The sequence below is a fragment of the Typopeltis vanoorti genome, chromosome 1 (assembly GCF_054136105.1).
Source record: "Typopeltis vanoorti isolate ZY-2024b chromosome 1, IOZ_Tvanoo_1.0, whole genome shotgun sequence".
NCBI lineage: Eukaryota > Metazoa > Arthropoda > Arachnida > Uropygi > Thelyphonidae > Typopeltis > Typopeltis vanoorti.
In genome coordinates, this window is record NC_143549.1 from 99,911,414 (window position 1) to 99,934,498 (window position 23,085).

Consider the following 23,085-nt stretch of genomic DNA (forward strand, 5'->3'; position numbering starts at 1 on the left):
CTAGGGATGCCCCCTTATTCTGGCCCCTCCAGCCAAGTGCTGAAACATTTTCCATGCATCAATCCTATAAAACTCTTTAAGCAATTTAAATGTTTCTATCATATCCCCTCTTTTTCTCCTATCAACCAATTTCTGCAAATCCACACACCCTCAATTCATCTTCATATAAAACATTCCACAGACCACTCACCATCTTGGTCACATGCCTCTGAATTTCCTCCATTGCTTCTACATACCCAAGAAAACCAGATTTAAACACAGATCAAGATGTGGACATATCAAGGCCTTATAAAGAGGAATAACAATTTCCTTATAAAAAAGATTCCGGTAATTGGACCACATATTTATTAAGATAAATGACAATAAAAAAACAAACCCGTAAACACAAGAAATGAGAAATTACTCAAAATAGTTCATTCTATGCAGTTGTAGCCATCTAACTGTTCATTAAATTGATCTGAATGTAGATTCAGTGCAATGCTAAGTTTGAACAATGCGGGATGCAGTCACGTTCTGTTGTTCACGTTCACATTGTCTGAGGTCTGACTTGGGAATATTTTTTATCAATGCTGACCAAACTTGGTGTAGTATTAGACCCTGGTTTTTGTTACATTGCATTGGAATTCTAAGCATGTTTGCAGCTTCTTTAAATTTCCTTATGTAACAATTTTTTTCAATGTAAGACATGTTTGTTTTTTGCCAGAGTACATTATGGCTGGTGGAAGTTGTATGGTATGCTAGGCCTGATTTGTGTTCTCTTCTTTTTTTTACACGTCTTTTTGGTGTTTGTTCATGCGAATTTCCCCCTGATCTTCCCATCTGGCCTACATAGCAGATGCCACAAGAACAATGAATTTTAGTTAGACGGCCACAACTGCATAGAATGAACTATTTTGAGTAATTTCTCATTTCTTGTGTTTAAACTTTTAGTTACCTTTGACCACTGAAGATGTAGGTCAAACGACTTACGAAACTTGTTGGGTTTATTTTTTATTGTCATTTATCTTAATAACCTGTGGTCCAATTACTGGAATCTTTCTTATGAACTGCTAAACCACAGAAACCTTCGCAAACAATTTCCTTATCTCTACTTGTTAGTCTGTTCTTCAATAACCAAGTAATCTTATGTATTACCTTATCAGCCTTAGCAATATGTCCTCTAAACTTTAATTCTGTCTACCACTACCCCTTAAATCTCTAGCTTCATCTATTTTGTAGCGTACAGTGCCATCAATGTGATACATAGCTTGTGATCTGTTTATTCATACTACATAACTTTAAATTTCTCCAGATTGAATTGACACCCATTATCTTTTGCCCATACTGATAGCCTATTTAAATCGTCCTGCAAGCTCATCACATTGCCTTGATTAACTATTACTCCCTAATTTTGCATCATCATCAGCAAACAACTGAATATTTCCTTTCAAATTATTTCATTCATGTACAAATTAAACAGCAATGGTCCCAACACTTAACCTTGTGGTACACTACTAGTCACCTGTTTTTTGTCTCGATTCTGCCCTTCCATATACCACTTTTTGATATCTCTCCAGCAGTCACCCTCTTATCCACTTAACGATGTCATATCCATCCCTATTTGTTCTAATTTGCATAACAGAGATACAAGGAGAAAAAAGGTGGTATTGGTTTTTAAGTAGTGCAGTGTGAAGAGGTTGATAGAAGGAGATATTTGGTGGGGTGTTGCCACAGGCCAGGGAATGCGGAAAGAGAAAGGTGATCATTATGGCAGATTTTAATTAATGGTGAATATAGATTGGAACAATCAGATAGCATCTATGAAGAAGGAAAATAAATTTCTTATGTTTCTATTAAAAAAACATGAGGATTGAGAGTCATGGATTCTGTCATTTTATCAGAAGATGTCATTGCAAATGATGTATTAAATCTGCCTCCATCCGGTGAGAATAACTGAAGTGATCAATTGTGATGGCCAGCCATACGACTTTTGTGAGGAAAGAACATATGTGGAAATACAAAAGGCAGTGATTATAGAAAGCTCAGGAAAGCTATAGACTGAGGAATTAAGGAAAGGAGGTCGATGCTTTTAACAGTAGCAGAGTCTGAATGTTTTCTAAAGGTCAGGCACTTTAATATGATGAGTATAAAATGAATGAATAGTGAGATTATGTATACAGTATAGAATAAGGCATTATGTTTAAGTGAAAGATAACAATCAGTTACATGTGGATTATAAAGAGCAGACTAGAAAGATGATACATTTGGTAAGAAAAGCTAAAATGCAACAAATGCTGGTCTGGTCAGATTATTAGACAGCTGCTCTCCATCTAATAAGCTGTGGGTTCAAATTCCACGATGCTGTGTATTCACTAAACTCCTCCTGCATATATCCTACTGTTGTGTCGGAAAAAGTGATGAGTCATCCTTTTTCCCACCCAACGTTACGTTACCTCAGAAGGAAGGGATAAGGACATACTTATGCCTCCGAATGGGAAATGTACCAAATAATGTCCCAAGAAAATGTAAATATCAAGGTGTGTAAATTCCAAACATTGTTAAGATAGCCCATAAGTTTATTAAGATAGTAATTGTGAATGAATTAAAGTAGAAAGTCATGTAGTATTACCAAATAAATATGTATAAGCTAAGTACAAGTTTTAAGACATGTGAAGACAGTTCGTAGCCACGGCATCCAATCGGCAGCCGCCGGATGCGTGACGACACCGCCAAGTGAGGGAGCTGTTTCGGAGTATAAAAGTTTCGGTGGGAGTTCGAATCGCTCTCTTATCTCTTGTCTCTTATCTCTCATCGCTTGTGTCTCGTCTCCGAGGTTCGTCGGCACCAAGTTTCCCTTAGGAGAGCTATGTAGAGCTTGCCACCACGTGTAGCAAGAATCTCCCCTTGCTATGCATGTTACATCGGTCAAAGCTGCAACTACAATGTGTTCAAACACATTAGGAGAAAGAACCACTGATGAAATCCACGTCAGCGTACAAATCTTTGTATGAGTGCTTTCGGTTCGTGTAGAACAAAGGAACAGCGAAGCCCACCATCAGAGGAGGTACAATGAACAGATCAGAATACCTAGTCAAAGCAAGAACGGTAAGCAAAGATTTTCTTATATTAATGTAGGATTAAAGTATCCGTGGAGTAAAGAAACAGGAGTTAAGAATACACGCTATTTACGTGTTGTGCCACAAGAACAGTCTGCAATTTCGACACTTGTGTCTACTGTTAAGAAGAAAACATATTAGGCTCCAGCCAAACAGGAGGCCGAGCTCCGAACTGTTTAAGTGATTTAAGAAAAGTAATGTCATATGATCAGAAAGTAGTTAAGTGTCAACAGATATTTTGGGGGAGAGAATTAAGTAGAAATAAGTACTATTGTCCTAGAGAATTACATGTCAGATTTATTGTGTTGTCTAGTGTTTATATGTAATGTTTCATGTATGATATTATCAAGTAACTTAATTGTGAGAGTCTGAGGATAGATATATGTACTGAAGTGAGGAATTTATGCCCAGTGAGAGATCATAGTGCAGAAGTTTAAGTGTGCTTAATTAAGTAAAGGGGACCCAGACTCTCTTAAGATTCAGAATTTAAATAACATGTATACTTGTCTTTGTGTAATAATAAATGTGTTTCTTTTAACATAATCAATTGAGTTTGTCATATCTTCTGCAGATTTGAATTACTGTTTGGAAAATTTCGTACCATGCATTTAAAGGGGAAACCAATAGTGATATGAGAATAGGGACCACGACTGCATATATCTTGATCCCTACAAATTTCTTTAGGTATTTTAGATAGTGCATCAGAATTTAGTTGCTGGCTGGCGCAGTCTTTAATCTATACAAATTTGTCGGCAACCAAAATCTGATAGCAAGAGATACAAAGTTTAATGTTAAAAGTTAAGGTAAAGTAAAAGACAATTAAAGATATACAGAATAGTCAGCCACCCCCACATAATAGGGATACAACACTACCATAAAACCCATGTATCTCCTATTTTTTTTCTATCAACCAAATTTTGTAACCCACAAACCAATTAGTCCTCATAGCAAGCATTCCAGTCCTTCACAAGCTTAGTCACCTGTTTTCTTAATGATATTTCATATGAATTGACAAGGAATACTTAGTTGTTTGTTAATGATGCAATGTTATTTAGAATTATAAGAAATGGTACTGCTGTCAAGTAGAAAGTTTTTTTCATTTGGTTATCAAGTAAATTATAATAGACAAGAAATTATATTCTTGTTTTAAAACTATACCCAACTGTAAGTAAATAAAGTTTGTGCATGAGGTATCTTCATCAGCTACTCATATATAGAGCCTGTTGATTTAACATCAGTTGCCTTAGTATTGTATTCTATAATGTAAAACACACTTCCTTTCAGTGGTGTATTGCTATGCATTAGAGGAAAGTTACTACCCAGGTTAGTTTTTACTTCTATTGAGGTAATGTTAAAATGTGGGAGTGTCCCTCCAAAAACTCTGTGATCTAGAAGAACACTCTAAAACTCACTGAGTGATCTTAAAAGATCACTATTAAACTAATCACTCCTGACCTGAATCACTCTAGGACAGGAAACTCAGCAGTGGCTCCACAAAGTGACACGCAATAGCCTGTCACAAAGCAGACTCTACTCCCCAGCAAGCAAACTGCCATCAGTGGGAGCTTATGTAGGTACTGAGGTTAAATCAATGCAAAAGTCATATTTTCCATATACAAGTAGAAAAATGATGTATCACCATATTTTTAAAATATTCTAGATCAGAGACAGTTGCAAAAGGTTTTCTCACTTGGTTATAAATAAATTATAACAGACAAGAAATTATATTATTGTTTAATCCTATACCCAAGTTTAAGCAAGCAAAGTATGCACACAAATTCTTGTGTAGAGGCTTAAGTGCTGTGAGGACATTATGTTGGAGGTTTAATGGACTTTTTACAGAACTCACAAAGAATTAAAATAGAATTTAATACTTCCTATATTTCGTCCTAGTCACTAGGACATCTACGGGGATTACAAAGACAATTAATGTAACATGCACACAAAAACTTACAATACTAAGCCCAACCACGTGGGTGACAATAAAGTCCTATCTAGGTGGAGCGCCCTCTAAGGGCAGTTGTAGGTGGCCTGGAATGTAAGGTGGGACCTCTGGCGATGACTGTTTCCCAAATCTTCGGAAGCTTAATGCAACCGTATTTGTTAAGATTTGGTTGGTTTTTGAGAGCTGCTGCTGCTTCTAAGAAAAGTCTCTCTTTCTTGAATTTGCTGTGGTGGAGCATGGTGGTTTTTTTCCATGATACTCTGTGGGTGGTGTCCAAAACATGGTCAGCCAAGCCTGAATGGCCATAGTTGTGTTTAACGATGTACGACTTGTGTTCCTCTAGGCGGATGGATGCTGATCTGCCTGTCTGTCCAAAGTACGCAAGCTTACAGGAACAGGGTACTTTGTAAACTCCAGGCAGAGAGAGAGGAAGGAGCTGATCTTTCGTAGAACGGATAAGGGTAGCCAGTTTGCGGTAGGGCTTATATGCTGTGTGTAGGTTATACTTTTTTAGTATCTTAGCTATTTTTTCCGAAGTGCCACGGATGTAGGGTATGGTGATGGCATTTTTAAATTCTTGTTGATGAGAGGGACGGGGAATGGGGGAGGAATTGATTATTTTTTTGATACTGTGTTCGCTGTAGCCATTGGAGAGGAAAGTTCTGTGTATGTGGTTAAGCTCAGTAGTGAGGGCAGTTCCACTGGAACAAAGATTGTGGGCTCTCTTGGTAAGGGTTTTAATGATGCCATATTGTTGTGAGGGGTGGTGGTGGGAGAGTTTGTGAATGTATCTGCCTGTGTGTGTGGGTTTTCTGTATACAGTGATACACTGTATACAGATACACTTGCCTTCACTGTATACAGAAAACCCACACACACAGGCAGATACATTCACAAACTCTCCCACCACCACCCCTCACAACAATATGGCATCATTAAAACCCTTACCAAGAGAGCCCACAATCTTTGTTCCAGTGGAACTGCCCTCACTACTGAGCTTAACCACATACACAGAACTTTCCTCTCCAATGGCTACAGCGAACACAGTATCAAAAAAATAATCAATTCCTCCCCCATTCCCCGTCCCTCTCATCAACAAGAATTTAAAAATGCCATCACCATACCCTACATCCGTGGCACTTCGGAAAAAATAGCTAAGATACTAAAAAAGTATAACCTACACACAGCATATAAGCCCTACCGCAAACTGGCTACCCTTATCCGTTCTACGAAAGATCAGCTCCCTCCTCTCTCTCTGCCTGGAGTTTACAAAGTACCCTGTTCCTGTAAGCTTGCGTACTTTGGACAGACAGGCAGATCAGCATCCATCCGCCTAGAGGAACACAAGTCGTACATCGTTAAACACAACTATGGCCATTCAGGCTTGGCTGACCATGTTTTGGACACCACCCACAGAGTATCATGGAAAAAAACCACCATGCTCCACCACAGCAAATTCAAGAAAGAGAGACTTTTCTTAGAAGCAGCAGCAGCTCTCAAAAACCAACCAAATCTTAACAAATACGGTTGCATTAAGCTTCCGAAGATTTGGGAAACAGTCATCGCCAGAGGTCCCACCTTACATTCCAGGCCACCTACAACTGCCCTTAGAGGGCGCTCCACCTAGATAGGACTTTATTGTCACCCACGTGGTTGGGCTTAGTATTGTAAGTTTTTGTGTGCATGTTACATTAATTGTCTTTGTAATCCCCGTAGATGTCCTAGTGACTAGGACGAAATATAGGAAGTATTAAATTCTATTTTAATTCTTTGTGAGTGCTGTAAAAAGTCCATTAAACCTCCAACATAATGCACACAAATTATCCTCACAACTAGCATATTAATTTAATCTCAATATCTATGTGAGTCTAGCTCCTGCTGAGGAAGTCTCTTTATAAAATAGCCTAATGTAGAAATCATTCTACATCTCACTGAGTGATCCTAAACAATCACTACTAAATCATCACTCCTGACCTGAATCACTCCAGTACAGGAAACTCAGCAGTCTAGCTATCACTGAGGAAGTCTCTATGTACAAATAGCCTAGTCAAGAAGATACTTCAGGTACAAAGTTTGTTTGTTTATAGGATTATTATTATTAATATCTGACCTTCACAGAATCAGAGACCCATTGTGGAGGGGGGGGTACACACTATCACACACAATGCTTATCCAATGGTACTTTAAAATTATTCAATGTGTCCATGTTCATAACACACTCAGGCAGTGCATTCCACTCACTAACCACATCCCATGTAAAGAACCTGCTCCTTGCCCCTCTGCTCACACCATCCTTATTATTATTATCATATTGCATTCTATGAAAAATCTCTTCCATGGCAACCTGACAACAATCCCTGACTAGCTTATATGTCTCAATGATATCACTCTTCCTCCTCCTAATCACAAAGCTTTGCAATTTATATTCTCTCAATCTGTCCTCATACTCCACATTCCAAAGACCACTGACCACCTTTGTGAATCTTCTCTGGGCTCTATCACAATAATCCATATGAGACCTTATGATGGTACATAACCTCTTTATTTCTGCATGTCAGGGTCCTCCATGCCATTGCCATTATCCGATGTGACATCTTCACAACTTCTGCAGTGTGGCTGCTGAATTTTCAGATCCTTGTCCACCACCACTCCCAGATCTCTCATTTCCTCTGATTCCTTTAAAGTTTTCCCCACCAAGTGTAACATTGCTCTCCCCAATTTTGCATCATCTGCAAACAGCTGCATAAACCCATCACCAGTTAAACCCATCCTAATATTATTAATATACAAATTAAACAATGATGGTTCCAAAACTGACCCCTGCAGGACACCACTACTGACTTTACTCTTTTGGGATACTGCACCTCAATATACAACTTTCCGATACCTATCTGGCAGCCAGTCACTGATATAACTCAGAAGTCTGTTATCCACTCCCATCTGTTTCAATTTCAATTTATTCAACAGCTTGTCATGTGGCAGTCTATCAAAAGCTTATGCAAAATCTAAATATATTACTATATATGCATATCCCTTATCCAAGACATTTATCACCTTGTTATAGTACATAAGTAATTTAGTAAAACATAATATTCCTTTAACATATCCATGCTGATAACTGCAGAGAATAATGCTGTTAACCCATTTCTGTATCCTACTTCTCACCAATCTCTCTAGTACCTTTACAACAAATCCAGATATAAAGATTGGGCTATAATTTGTAGCCACAGCATTATCACCACCTTTATGCAGTGGAACAATTTTACCTTCTTTCCACTCCCTTGGAACCTGTTCTGTTGTAAGACTCTTATTAAACAGGCATGCCAGTGCTACTGCCAGTTCCCTGAAACATTCCCTTAAGATGCATGGTGATATGTCATCAAATCCTCTTGCCTTATTGACATCAAGGTTATTTATTTCCTCAAATACCACCTGCTCACAATTAAGCCATCCTCTCCTATGTCCTGTACACTTGAGTTTTTGTTGATTTCACCCTGATGAAGATGAAACACTCTTATAAATTGATCATTGAATACCTCAGTGATACAACAGTTACAATTCTACCATTTTCATCCATTAGCATCATATTACCATAATCACTCTTCCTTCTATGCCACATATCTAAAAAAACTCTCTAGGGTTTTTTTTCATCTGATTTGCTAATTTCTGCTCATGGTGCATGTTTGTTATCCTTACTAACTGAGTCACTCTCCTGACTTGTTCTGTTACTTTTCATGTAACTGATTATTACCATTATTCATCTTGTACTGCCTCCAAAGTTTCTTCTTCTTCCAGATTTCATGCTTAAACCCCCTCATTCATCCATTTTATATCTACCTTATTCAGCCTTTTGACCATCAGAATACATTCATGCATTGATGTTGTTATATATTTCTTTGTCAGTTCCTGTGCAACATTTATTTCCTTACTGCTCAACTCCTTGTTCCATGTCATAGCTCCAAGTTGTCTCCTAAGCTTGTCATAATCATCACCTTTATAATTTCACATGTATATCCTCTCCTCATAAAGGTCTGCATATGGCTAGCCACAACCCAAGTGATCACTTCATGATCACTTTTGCTAACTGGAAGAAAGTGTGAAACCCCCTCTCCAATTACATCCTCCGATGAAATGATCAGATCTAAAAAAACTTTCGATCCTTGTGTGCTCCTTTACATCCTGCCTGAGAGATTTGTTTCTCAAGAACTGAGGAAATTCATTTCCTGAGTTCATTTCCTCCATAGCACAATTGGAAGAGTGACATTATGTTGCACTATTTGATTTGAAAAGGCCTAAGGTTGATTCTTGTTGTGATGAGAGGAATCTTTATATGGACTTTTTCAATTGAAGGTGAGTTAGCTGATCTCATATAGAAGTAACAGGGTTTTTCTCCCAGAAACTTGGGTTTTTCATCTGGCATACAGACAAATCGGCCTTCAGAACACATGCAATTTACCAACAAAAACTACTAGTGGTTGCAGTGGTGGTGAACGGTAGTTGGCATTGGTATAGATTATGATGGTAATGGCAGTTTTGCTATAGTTCGTGGATTAAATGGTGGAGAGCTGTAGAGTAGGTGCCCTACCTCAATGAGTCTTTAAGACTCCTTGTAAGTGTCATGAAATAATACTACTACTAATAATAATTTCTTTGTTGACTCACCCAAGTTGTTTATACATTTCTTTATCACCATCTTTCATATTCTCTGGCCTATAGCAACATCCAACTAAATATGTCTTCCTGTCAACCTCCATCTCACAACACACTGCCTCATAACCATTGCCACTATTTTCCTTTTTCATGTCTACCTTATGTGATTCTGCCTTACATAATTCCTGCTATCATCATCAGCAGCACTCGCCCCATCCCTTCTTGTCCTTTCTATCCTTGCCAAAAATACTGTACTTTTCCATTCTATTCCCATCAGGATATCATCTTCATTCAACCATGTTTCACTTATTCCAACAATTTTGGGGCAAATAAATCCAATCAGTGAAACCCTTTCATTTTCCTTATTTCTGATGTGTCTAGCACTAGACATAACAGTTCACTTTTAGGCCTATGAGTCCTTTCCAAGTCACTTGTTGGTTGTGATTTCCCAACAACACCTGACTTTGTCCAATCACCTTTATCACTGCTTGCCACATATATCTGCTCAGTCTCAATTTCTCCACCCACATCCCGATCTATTCCATTTCTATGCTGATCATTCCCATACATACATTCACTACTACTTCCATCATCCACTCTCCCTATGTCATGTTTCCCTGTCTGCTCATATTCCCAAAAGTTTCTCTGCTCCTCTTGCATTCCCATTCTCTCTTCATCTCTCACACTATTGCTGTTTCCATTACCGAGCACTTCTGTCTCTTCAATACCCCCTCTCTTGATCTTTCACTTCATCTTTTACTTCTGATCTCTTGCTTGGATCACACACTGGACTTCTATCTAGAACAGTTTCTCCAATGCACTCACTCCAAAGCCATTCAAATGCATTCCATCATGTTTGTATAATTACATTCTTCCCTCAAATACATGCCACACATCCACAAACTGTACTCCCTTCTCCTCACACCGCTTCACTAGCACTATTCATGATTTTGGCTCTCTGTCTCAACTTATCATTGTCATACCTCGCAACACACCGACAACCTTTCCCACTATGCTGTTATCTTTCATACTTCAAGAATTAAAACAATACATAATATCTTATCTATTATAATTTATGATTTCAGGAAAATTTAAATAGGCTTTTAGCTTGGACAGATGAGTAGTATTTCAACTTTAATGTTTATAAATGCAACATACTGCACTTTGGAGTGCAAAAGTGTAGGGCTGTATACTGTACTGGCAGATATGTTTTTGATGAATTGAGATTTTAGATTTGGTAGTGATGGTCGACAGAGACCTGGAGTTCAAAAAACACATTGCAAGTACAGCATCACTACACATCAGGATGCTACTTACGATAAGACAGAAACTGTTAAGTAAAGATAGGGAAGACAGATAGTTGAACCAATACAAGGCACTGTTCAGACCATATGTTAATAGCATGTGTAGTTTTGGTTTCTTGTGTGATGAAAGACCATGGGTTCCAGGACTCTGGAATGTTGATTATAATGAAAGGCTGAGGAAAAATAAATTGCAAAGGTTAAGGGATAGACAGAAAAGAGATGATCATTTAATTGTTAAGCCAATTTTATAGGATTAATATGGAAAAAGAATGCTTGCAAGCCTTGTGCAACATTTATACCATAATACTAGACTGTCAGAAGAAAAACCATTATATATTTGATTTTAGTTGCCAACTAATAGAAATTTTCTGGCCTTTTTTTAGTTAGCTCACAAATTAGTTTCATTTTAGTACAGGCAAATGTATTATTTCCCTCCAAAAACTTTGGATATTTCACCAGTTGTTGGGCATACTCTCTCACCCCAATTCATCTAAAATCACTGATCACCATGCACTCAACTTTCAGTGATGACTAAGGGTGTAGACCAGCCATTCCCTCCCAATTTCAAAAAGTTATTTACGATTGAAAGAGTCCTGCCTACTCTTTTTTCCAAAATAAAGACATTAACAGATTTATTTATTTATTTAATATGTAAGGGAATGAACATAGCTTGGAGGAATAGAATAAGATGCCATCTCTGTAAGTTGTATGAAGATGTGGTGAATAAAGGAATAAGGACTTGATTTTTTACACGGAGAGCAGCGAGTTATTGGAATGAATTGCCAGAATGCCTTGTGAATGCTAGCAGTGTAAATGAGTTTAAAATTTAATATTACTATTATTATTATTATTACCCCAAGACATCATGGAGTCAAAGACTCATCTGGGAGGTCCTTTTATCACATGCACACACACACACACACACACAGCTCATCATACCATGCCTTGAACACATTCAAACTCCTTGCAGACACCACACTCTCACACAAGGCATTCCAATCATTTACAACTCAGCATGAAAAAAAAATCTGCCTCTCACTCCCCTACTCACACCCTCTTTATACAGTTTCTAAGGATGACCTCTGGTTCTCCACCGATCTCCCACTATTTTCTGTAGAACTTCTCCAGTATTGATCCTATAACAACCCCTTACCAACTTGTAGGTCTCTATCATATTTCCCCTCTTCCTCCTGTCCACCAGACTCTGCAAATTACATCTTCTCAATCTTTCCTCATACACGACATTCTAGAGGTCAGAAACTACCTTAGTCAGTCACCTTTGGACCCTTTCCAACATCTCTTCATCCTTCTGAAAACCAGGTGACCAAATCTGGGCACAATAGTCCATGTGTGTGGCCTAATCAAAGCCTTATACAATGGAACAATCACCCTACTTCTACACGTCAGTGTCCTCCGCATCATTCCCAGAAGCCTTTGTGTTGTCTTCACAATTTTGGCTATATGTCCCCTAAATTTCAGATCCTTATCCACTATCACCCCCATATCTCTTATTTCTTCCTCTTTCTATCTCTTACAGGGTGTTCGGGATAAATTTGACATATTTATAATTAATTATATTTTTCCGTAAGTTACATGTATTAACACACACTTCTCTTCATTTAAAAGTTTGGACCCTTCTTCATTCATATACAAGATGTCAGAAAGGATGGATAGCTGGAACCCACCTGAATCATGGAAGAGAATAACTTGTATCATGATGATTCGTGCCCGCCATCAAAATAAGGATATTACGACTGCTGCCCAATGCTCCCTGAATACAGTAAAAACAATCAGGCATGAACTAGAGACTTGCAATGGTGACTACGAGGATGTAGCAAGAAGAAAGATCCCTAGCAGACGATCTGATTGCGTTTGTACAGCAGAATTCCTCGCAAATCTGCAGGAACAGGTGTTGAAGAACCCTGGCATTGGAATTCGGGCTTTGTTCGTGGAGTTGCTAACTGTAGTCAAGCCCTGGATAACAAGGGTAGCCAATGGTAGGCCGTATGTATGGCAGCAGGATTCGGCCTCTTGCCACACCTCTGGGAAAAGTCAAAAATTGTTGTCTGAAAATTTCTACGACTTCACCAGTCCAAATGTTTGGCCTCCAAACTCCCCAGACCTTAACCCCATGGATTATTTTGTATGGGGCGCAGTTGAAAAAGACACCAATCGCACTTCCAGTAATACAAAAGCCCAGTTAATGGATAAAATTAAAACAGTTTTTGCGGCCCTTCCCAGGGAGACTGTAGCATCAGCTTGTTCGAGGTTCCGAAGCAGAATTGAAGCTGTGATCGATGCTAATGGTGGTTATTTTGAGTAAATCTTGTTGATAGTATTGTAATTAACTCTGCCTGTAATGTTTTTTTGTCAATTCATTAAATTTAATAGATACAAAGAAGATTTTCTTTTTCCTTACGAAACTGTCAAATTTATCCCGAACACCCTGTATATGTTGCTTTCATCATTTGATGAAACCAAGTGTGATATGTGTGTGTTGACTCCATGGAAATGTGTCATTAATAATAATAATAATAACTAATCTTTCAATGATTTTTAACACAAATAGAATTGAAATGAATATAGAAAGTGCTCCACATATGTAAAAATGTGATAACTAAATAAAAATACAAAAATATATATAAACAGAAACAGAAAAATTCCTTAGCCTAACAATGGTACAAATATGCTATAGTATTACAAAAACCTTTCATGTGTGGGAGATAAAAAAAATCTATTCTACAGATTCTTCTCTAGCTATTATTCACCTATGAAAAGACTGTAAACCTATAGTACATCAGTACTATGGACAAACTAAAGTTTTTTATCATTTATGTTTTTTATTTATTTTTTGGCTTCTTATAAACCTAATTTGATCATAATACAATGTTTACCTAGCTTCATGGTATGATATTTTACTTGTGTGTGTGTGTGTGTGTGTGTGTGTGTGTGTGTGTGTGTGTGTGTGTGTGTGTGTGTGTGTGTGTGTGTGTGTGTGTGTGTGTGTGTGTGTGTGTGTGTGTGTGTGTGTTTTCAGACTGATCTGATCAAAATATTTTTAAGTGATTTAGCAGGCTGAGTAAATCCACAACTACTGGATCTTTCATGTCGACAGTAGCAATGTAAATAAAATAAAAAAGTAGAATTACTAAAGAAAATAATTGTGATCGTTGTGTGCATGAATTTCAGCTATTAATGAGCAGTAGCTCTTTATTTCTTCATTCTAAAGATTAAAATCCTCATTTTCAGAGTCCATTATAAAGAGTATCTAATAAGGCTAATTAATGATCATGGCATTGACCCAATAACAAGTATGGAAATTTCTGATCTGCAACTTATGCTACGAAAGTCTTGTAAATATGTTCCAGAAAGGCTCAAGGATGAAATGCATGCTCAGTATCAATTAAGGTTGCTCCAAGTAAGTAGATCATATATTAATGCTGATCCTTCTGTTAATTATAAAATAGTAAACTATAATATTTCAACATAACTAGTCCCCAGTAGAAAACATTTAATCCACCAGTTTACATTGTATAGTTTCATAATGGGATTTTAAAATATTAACATTAAGAATCTTATATCGTATCTTTTTTTTACATAGGTTTCAATTTTTAATAGTGATTTTCTAAGTTTTTTTTTTCCTCACTGCTTCTGCAGCCACTGACTGATATTTAATTTACAGTTTCTGATTAAAACGTTATACATAAGAAGTTGAGATAATTTAAATTGTGATGTTTAGGGATTTGTGAAAACTGATGTGAAGATGGGAATATTTAAGCTTTTGGGAAGATTTTATAGGATTAACATGGAAATGATTATGTATATAGCGGAGGGCAATGGTGATCCATGAAAGTTGTGTAAAGGTGTAGTGAAGAGGAAAACAAGAAGTAATTTCTTTACATGAAGAGTCATGAGTAAATGGAATGCCTCACCAGACCATGTTGTGACTGCTATAAGTGTGAAAAAAGTTTATTATTAACATCAGACCTCTATTGAGTCAGATGCCAATTGCAGGATGTACACACACACACACACACACACACACACACACACACATACAGTTTATCTAACTGTGCCTGAAACTTATTCAATGTGTCTGCATTCACAACTCTCTCAGACAATACATTCCACTACAAAGAATCCATCCTTACTCCTTTGCTCACCCCCCCTCCTTATACAGTTTCCAGGCATGGCCTCTTGTTCTACCCCTCTCCGATTCTATGAAAAGTTTCTTCTATGTTAACCTCGTAAAAAAAACCCTGACCAACTTATACGCCTCAGTCTTTTCTCCCCCTTTTCCTCCTCCTCCCATTCACAAGGCTTTGCAAATTACATTCTTTCAATCTCTCTTTGTACTCCACCTTCCACCTTCCAAAAGGCCAGTTACCACCTTTGTGAATCTTCTCTGAACTCTTTCTAACACATCGTCATCACCATGAACACCAGTTGACCAAATCTGTGCCCAATAATCCATTGGAGGCCTGATCAAGGCCTTATAAAATTGAATCATAACTCTTTTTCTGCATGCCAGGGTCCTCCACATCATTGCTGTTCACCTGGTGTGCTTGGTGATGCTACTTGTACACTGCACAAGTAGTGAAATGTAATCATTGAATATCATATCCTTATCTGTCACCACTACTATTTAAGTTTCAATATATGATAGAAGTGTTGCAGGCTAAGTGAAGCCTCTGATAATGAGTCTGTTGACAAAGTGAAGGTTTCCTCATATTAATAATAAGAATAATAATGCAGACTTCTAAGGAACTTTACAGCATACATATTTTAAATATGCTAACCTATTTAAATTAAGGGGATATTAAATCCCATTATTTCAAGGCCGAATAAGAAACTCAAAGATCGGAATCAAAGAGTTTTCGATTTCAAAGTATATACGAGGTGGTATTAAAACGTTTCGAGACTAGGTTTGTAATAAGCCAACAGATGGCAGTACAAAGCTGCACACAGTCACAGGGAGAACCTACCTTCATAAAACAGTATGCCAAAAGATATCATCCTGTACATCGGAAGCTTGCAACTGATGCTATTCTGACCACCTACATTACCACATCTGCGATTTCATTATGGACAGCAAGTTAGAACAAAGAACAAATGTGAAATTCACCTTTGAAAACACCTTGAATTCGAGGATCATTACTGGTGATGAAACTTGGATGTATGGGTACAACCCTGAGACGAAGCAACAGTCTTCACAGTGGAAGAGCCCATCATCTCCATGACCAAAAAAGGTAAGGCAGGTCCATAGCTCAACCAAGTGCATGCTCATCGTCTTTGTCGACATTCGTGGCATTGCGCATCGAGAATTCATCCTCAGGGGCCAGACCATCAATAGTGAGTTCTACTGCCAGGTTTTGAGGTGTCTGAGGGAGGACATTCGGCAAAACCGACCAGATCTGTGCCGTGCGAAAAACTGGATGCTCCACGATGACAATGCACCCTGTCACTGAGCTCTCCTCACATGTGAGTTTCTCGCCAGAAACAACATGATCTCACTTCCGCACCTACCCTGCTCACCAGATTTGGTGGTTCCTGCAGACTTCATCCTCTTCCCAAAGATGAAGATCCAGCTCAAAGGTTTGAGCTGGATCAGAGTCTTATACAATGGAATGATAACCATTTTATCTCTGCAGGACAGTGTCCTTCTCATTATTGCAGCAATCCTCTGTGTTACCTTCACTACCTTTGCAATATGTCCCCTAAATTTCAGGTTTCTATCAATCATCAAACCCAGATCTCCTGTCTCTCCTACTTCCTCCAGTTTAATTCCTCCCATAGAGTATGGGAGGAATTGTTTTGAAACAGCTAAGCATTCTGCACAAACATCCAGAGAAGTGGAAGAACAATGACTGGGTTCTTCCAAAATACTTATTTTTCACAGTTACTGGTCTCAAAAAACACAACAGTCATTCCTCTTCGATTCACCTGTTCTTACTCCCCTGCAACTTTTTCCTATTCTTCAAGATGTAATTCTGGTTGAAAGAGCATTGTTTTGACATACTCGAGGAGATTTAGGCAGAATTTCTTTAGTCAATGTCATCCAATGTTATTCTGCTAGAGAGGATACACCTGCAACATTAAATGAGCTGTTCATAAAGGTATTTCATCCTTGTGAATGTGACATCATGCAGAGTTTGAGAGGAATGAAAGGGAAGAGGAGAGACTAAGTGTTTGTGAAGGAGAAGTACATTGGAAATTGAGAAAAACTTGATGTTAATAAGGCTGAGGGACTTGATGAAATATCAACATGTATTTTGAGGGAATTATTATTATTATTATTATTCAGGCCTCCATGGAGTCAAAAGACTCCATCTAAGAAACACCAGTCTATCAAGACTCATCGAGGGAGGTCCCTCCTAGGAAACACAAAGTCTGTCATACCACTCCTTAAATGCATTGACCATTCTCGCTCTCACCACTCCATCAGGCAATGTATTGCATGGTTCAACCACCCTCCATGCAAAGAAACCACTCCTCACCCTCTTTCTCACAGTTTCCTTTCGTAACTTCCAGGGATGGCCCCTTGTCATGACTCCTTTCTGCTGTTCAACCAAGCAAAAGAACTCCCCAGTGTCAACCCTGTAACCATCTCTCAACAGTTTAAAAGTCTCAATCATATCACCCCTCCTCCTTCTATCCACCAAACTTTGCAGTCCACACTCCCTCAGCCAATCTTCATTACTAACGTTGTACAGTCCTGAAACCATCTTTGTTATCCGCCTTTGTACCCTTTCCACAGTTAATTTATCCCCTTCAAATCCTGGGGACCAGATCTGAGAACAATAGTCTAAGTGTGGTCTGATCAGAGTCTTATACAACGGAATGATAACCATTTTATCTCTGCAGGACAGTGTCCTTCTCACTATTGCAGCAATCCTCTGTGTTACCTTCACTACCTTTGCAATATGTCCCCTAAATTTCAGGTTTCTATCAATCATCAAAACCAGATCTCCTGTCTCTCCTACTTCCTCCAGTTTAATTCCTCCCATAGAGTATGCAGCATCACATCGATGTGTCCCAAACCTCAAGACCTTACATTTTGCTGCATTAAACTGATACCCCATTCATTTGCCCATCTATCTAGCTTATTCAAATCCTCTTGCAGAGCTACCACATCTGCACTATTACTAATAACCCTTCCCAGCTTTGCATCATCCACAAACAACCAAATATCCCCTTGCAATCCACAGACAATGTCATTGATATAAAGGTTAAACAATATAGGTCCCAATATTGAGCCCTGTGGAACCCCACTTGTAACCTTCTGCCTCTTTGATATTGCTCCACCATACACAACTCTCTGATACCTATCAGACAGCCAATCCTGAATCCAGTTGACCAATCTGACATCCAGACCCATGTGCTGCAATTTGAATATCAGCTTATCATGTGGCACCCTGTCAAATGCCTTTGCTAAGTCTAGGAAAATGGCAGTATATGCCTTTCCCTCATCTAATGCTCTTGTAACTTTATCATAAAAGGCTTGCATATTGCTAAAACAAGAGCGCCCCTTCACAAATCCATGTTGATTCTCACTGATAACATTACTCTCATCTGCCCAATGCTGTATATGGTCCCTCACTACTTTCTCCAAGCTCTTACTAACTACTGATGACACACAAACTGGCCTATAATTAGACACTTCCAGTCTGCTACCACCCTTATGCAATGGCACTATCTTACCTTCCCTCCATTCCATGGGCACCTTTCCTGCAGCCAGACTTTCATTGAAAAGCCAGGTCAAAGGCATTGTCAGTTCCCTAGTATACATTCTCTCAAAACTCGTGGTGAAATACCATCCAGTCCCACAGCTTTACTAACATTCAGAGTACTCAGTATGTGGAACACATACTCCTCCTGCACCTCTAAACCTCGAACCTGCTCTATGCCTCTAGTATTCAAATTGACTCATCCAGGATGAAATACTCCAATAAAGTGTTCATTGAACAATTCCACTATGTCCTCTGCATCTGTCACTCTGTTCCCATTTTTATCCCACAATGTCATTCTTCCACAGTCATTTCTCCTCCTTTTGGCCACATAGCTAAAAAATTCCCTAGGATTTTCCTTGGATCTAAGGGCCAATCTTTTGTCATATTCCAGTTTCACCTTCCTTACCATACTAGTCACTCTTCTGGCCTGTGTCTTATATTCTTCATGCATTTTCTTTTCACCTGTCTCCTTGTATCTCTTCCATAGCCTCTTTTTCGCATGTAGCTCCTGTTTAATATTGTTTGTCATCCACTTTATTCCAAATTGTGTCCTCTTCTTCACTCATGGAATACAGTTAGCATTTCTGCTAACAAATATTCCTTCACCATTTCCCAAGCACTAATGATATCCCGGCCTTCCAATTCCTCCCTCCACGAAACTTCCCCAAGTTGACGTCTAAGACTATTATAATCACCTGCTTTATAATTCCACATACGTTCCTGTCTCTTTGATACTCCAGCATGTCTATTCATTTTCCAAGTCAAAACCATATGGTTACTCTCTCCAACTGGTGGGAGAGATGTGATCTCAGTTATTATCAGCTCTTCTGATGCTATAACCAAATCCAAAACTCTTGATCCTCTTGTTCCCTCTGTTACGTGTTGCCTAAGACATTTGTCTCTCAAGAATTCTAGAAATTCCATTCCCTTATTGCTACATGCATCTTCCTTTCCCCAATCTATACTGCTGTAGTTAAAATTTCCCATAACAATCATTCTTCTTGCACTTGCCACGCTCAACTGTCTCAACATCTCCTGGTCCCCACCCTCTGTGCTCCTTATGCCAGGAGAATATGCCAGGTAATTGATATCTGCCTTGAAATACATGTTTAATATGAGTCTTACATTAGCCAAAAGTCCAAGGGAGTAGAAGGAAGTCAAGATTGTACTTCTTCATAAGGGAGGTGACAGAACTCAATCTTCCGAATGCTCTCCTGTAGGCCAATCTGTGTGTCAGGTGTTATGATAAAGTGCTGGGCTGTTAGTGAAAACTAAGATCGAGAATTGGGTCGACAATAGTGGAATTCTCTTTGATGGACAGTATGGATTTGCTAAAGGAAGGTCATGTTTTAGTAATCTGCTTACTTATTACAGTAAAATGATAGGGGCATTAGACAAGGGGTACATAGTGGTATACTGAGATTTTACAGAGGCTTTTTATAGATTGTCATATGATAAGTTGATAGTTAAAGTAGAAAGGATGGGATTGGATATTAGATTAGTACTTTGGATTGGAGAGTGGCTGTCTGATAGGTATCAGTAGGTTGTGTATGTGAGAGGAAAGTCACTACTGGTGTGCCTCAAGGGTCAATTTTAGGACCATTGCCTTTTAATCTGTATGTTAATGATATTGGGGAAGGGCTTGAATAGGCTGAGTGAATGGATATATGGAGTTAACAGTTCAATGTTGCAAAGTGTAAGGTTTGAAATTTGTAAAACAAAGATGGGGATGTAGAGTATGCAGTTGATGGGGATATATTGGATGAGGAAACAGAAATAAGAGATCTGGGTGTGATGTGATGTTGGATAGGGATCTAACATTTAGAGGACACATTTCTAAAATTATAAGGACAACACAACAAATTCTGGCACTGATGCAGAGGACACTAATTGTAGAAGTAAGGTGATTTGGGTTCCATTGTATAAGGCCTTGATTAGGCCTCATATGGATTATGTGTACACATTTGCTCACCTGATTTTTTAAAAGGATAAAGAAGTATTGAAAAAGGTCCCAAGGCAATTAACTAAGGTGGTTTCTAGTCTCTGGAATGTCGAGTATGAAGAATTGTTGAGAAGATATAATTTACAGTCTACTGGATATGAGTAGGAGGAGGAGGAGCAGTGATATGATAGAGATGTATAAGTTATTATAGGGTTCTTATCAAATTAATGTTGACCAATTTTTTTATAGAATGTTGGAAGAAGGTGGAGAACAGGAGGTCATCCCTGGAAGCTGTATGAGGAGGGTGTGAGCAAAGGAGTGATAAGCTGGTTTTTTATGCTTGGAGAGTGGTGAATGACTGGAATGCATTGCATGAGAGTGTGGTGTCTGCAGAGAATGTGTGTATAACAGGGAAACCTGCCATGATGAATCTTTGACTCCATGAAGTATAGAAGTCTGGTGATAATCATAATTTTAATTATTTGACTTGAGCAATGCAGGTTGGTTATTTACATGTAGCTCCATTTCCAGTAAGCTTTGATGTGATATATTAGTATCAAGCAATAGGAATTTGATAAAACATGGTTTCTGAAATTTCAGTTAATGGAAAACTATATTTCATAGGTGTTTTGGGAATAGAATTAACTTTGAAGTAAATGAGATAATCATTTATTCAAAGTCAAATTAAACTAGGTTAACATACTTAAATAAAAGAGCCAATAGGCTTCACTTCGGTGATGTAACATTATTTGAATTAAAGGGATATTAAATCCCACATTATTTAAAGCCGAATAAGAAACCAAAAATCGGAATCAAAGAGTTTCATGCCGCATATAATAAACTATAAAAATTCCGGTGGATTGTAGCATAATCGAGTTGCCCTAGTGTTGAAAACACTAGGGCAACTCATTGCAAAGGTGGGTAAAGTTCTGATCACTAGTCTTAGTATTACCCATAATGTAAAACACATCTCCTAGGGGATGTATGAGGTTGTACATTATGGTGGAAGGTCACTACCCAGACCAGTTTCGACCTTTATTGAGGTCTCATCAGTGAGTAGGTAGACAGGTAATACTGAGGTTATAACGAAAAGAACTTATATACGAGGTGGTATCAAAAAGTTTCGAGACTAGCTCTGTTTATGAGAAATTACTTTATTTATCTACATTTACACACTATCACCTTCAAAATAGTTCCCTTGCATATCGATACAGCGCTCCCAGCATTCTTGCCACTTCTGGAATGTGTCCTGGAAGTCTTCTTTTCGAAGCATGTCAAGCACCTTCTGCGATCTGCACTGGATCTCCGCAACGGTGTCAAAACTGGAGGAAGTAGGAGAGACAGGAGATCTGGTTTTGATGATTGATAGAAACCTGAAATTTAGGGGACATATTGCAAAGGTAGTGAAGGTAACACAGAGGATTGCTGCAATAGTGAGAAGGACACTGTCCTGCAGAGATAAAATGGTTATCATTCCGTTGTATAAGACTCTGATCAGACCACACTTAGACTATTGTTCTCAGATCTGGTCCCCAGGATTTGAAGGGGATAAATTAACTGTGGAAAGGGTACAAAGGCGGATAACAAAGATGGTTTCAGGACTGTACAACGTTAGTAATGAAGATTGGCTGAGGGAGTGTGGACTGCAAAGTTTGGTGGATAGAAGGAGGAGGGGTGATATGATTGAGACTTTTAAACTGTTGAGAGATGGTTACAGGGTTGACACTGGGGAGTTCTTTTGCTTGGTTGAACAGCAGAAAGGAGTCATGACAAGGGGCCATCCCTGGAAGTTACGAAAGGAAACTGTGAGAAAGAGGGTGAGGAGTGGTTTCTTTGCATGGAGGGTGGTTGAACCATGGAATACATTGCCTGATGGAGTGGTGAGAGCGAGAATGGTCAATGCATTTAAGGAGTGGTATGACAGACTTTGTGTTTCCTAGGAGGGACCTCCCTCGATGAGTCTTGATAGACTGGTGTTTCTTAGATGGAGTCTTTTGACTCCCATGATGAGTCTTTTGACTCCATGGAGGCCTGAATAATAATAATAATAATAATAATTCCCTCAAAATACATGTTGATATTTCATCAAGTCCCTCAGCCTTATTAACATCAAGTTTTTCTCAATTTCCAATGTACTTCTCCTTCACAAACACTTAGTCTCTCCTCTTCCCTTTCATTCCTCTCAAACTCTGCATGATGTCACATTCACAAGGATGAAATACCTTTATGAACAGCTCATTTAATGTTGCAGGTGTATCCTCTCTAGCAGAATAACATTGGATGACATTGACTAAAGAAATTCTGCCTAAATCTCCTCGAGTATGTCAAAACAATGCTCTTTCAACCAGAATTACATCTTGAAGAATAGGAAAAAGTTGCAGGGGAGTAAGAACAGGTGAATCGAAGAGGAATGACTGTT

The 23,085-nt window shown here is 38.5% G+C and overlaps 1 protein-coding gene across 1 annotated transcript in view; it reads left to right on the forward strand.

Moving 5' to 3' along the window:
• LOC150110251 (uncharacterized) overlaps positions 1-23,085 on the forward strand; it is a 653,148-nt gene that overhangs the window by 614,634 nt on the left and 15,429 nt on the right. The window contains exon 22 of the mRNA XM_090398596.1: positions 14,244-14,412. Coding sequence (XP_090254722.1) covers positions 14,244-14,412 — 169 coding nt within the window. The remainder of the gene's footprint in view (positions 1-14,243; positions 14,413-23,085) is intronic.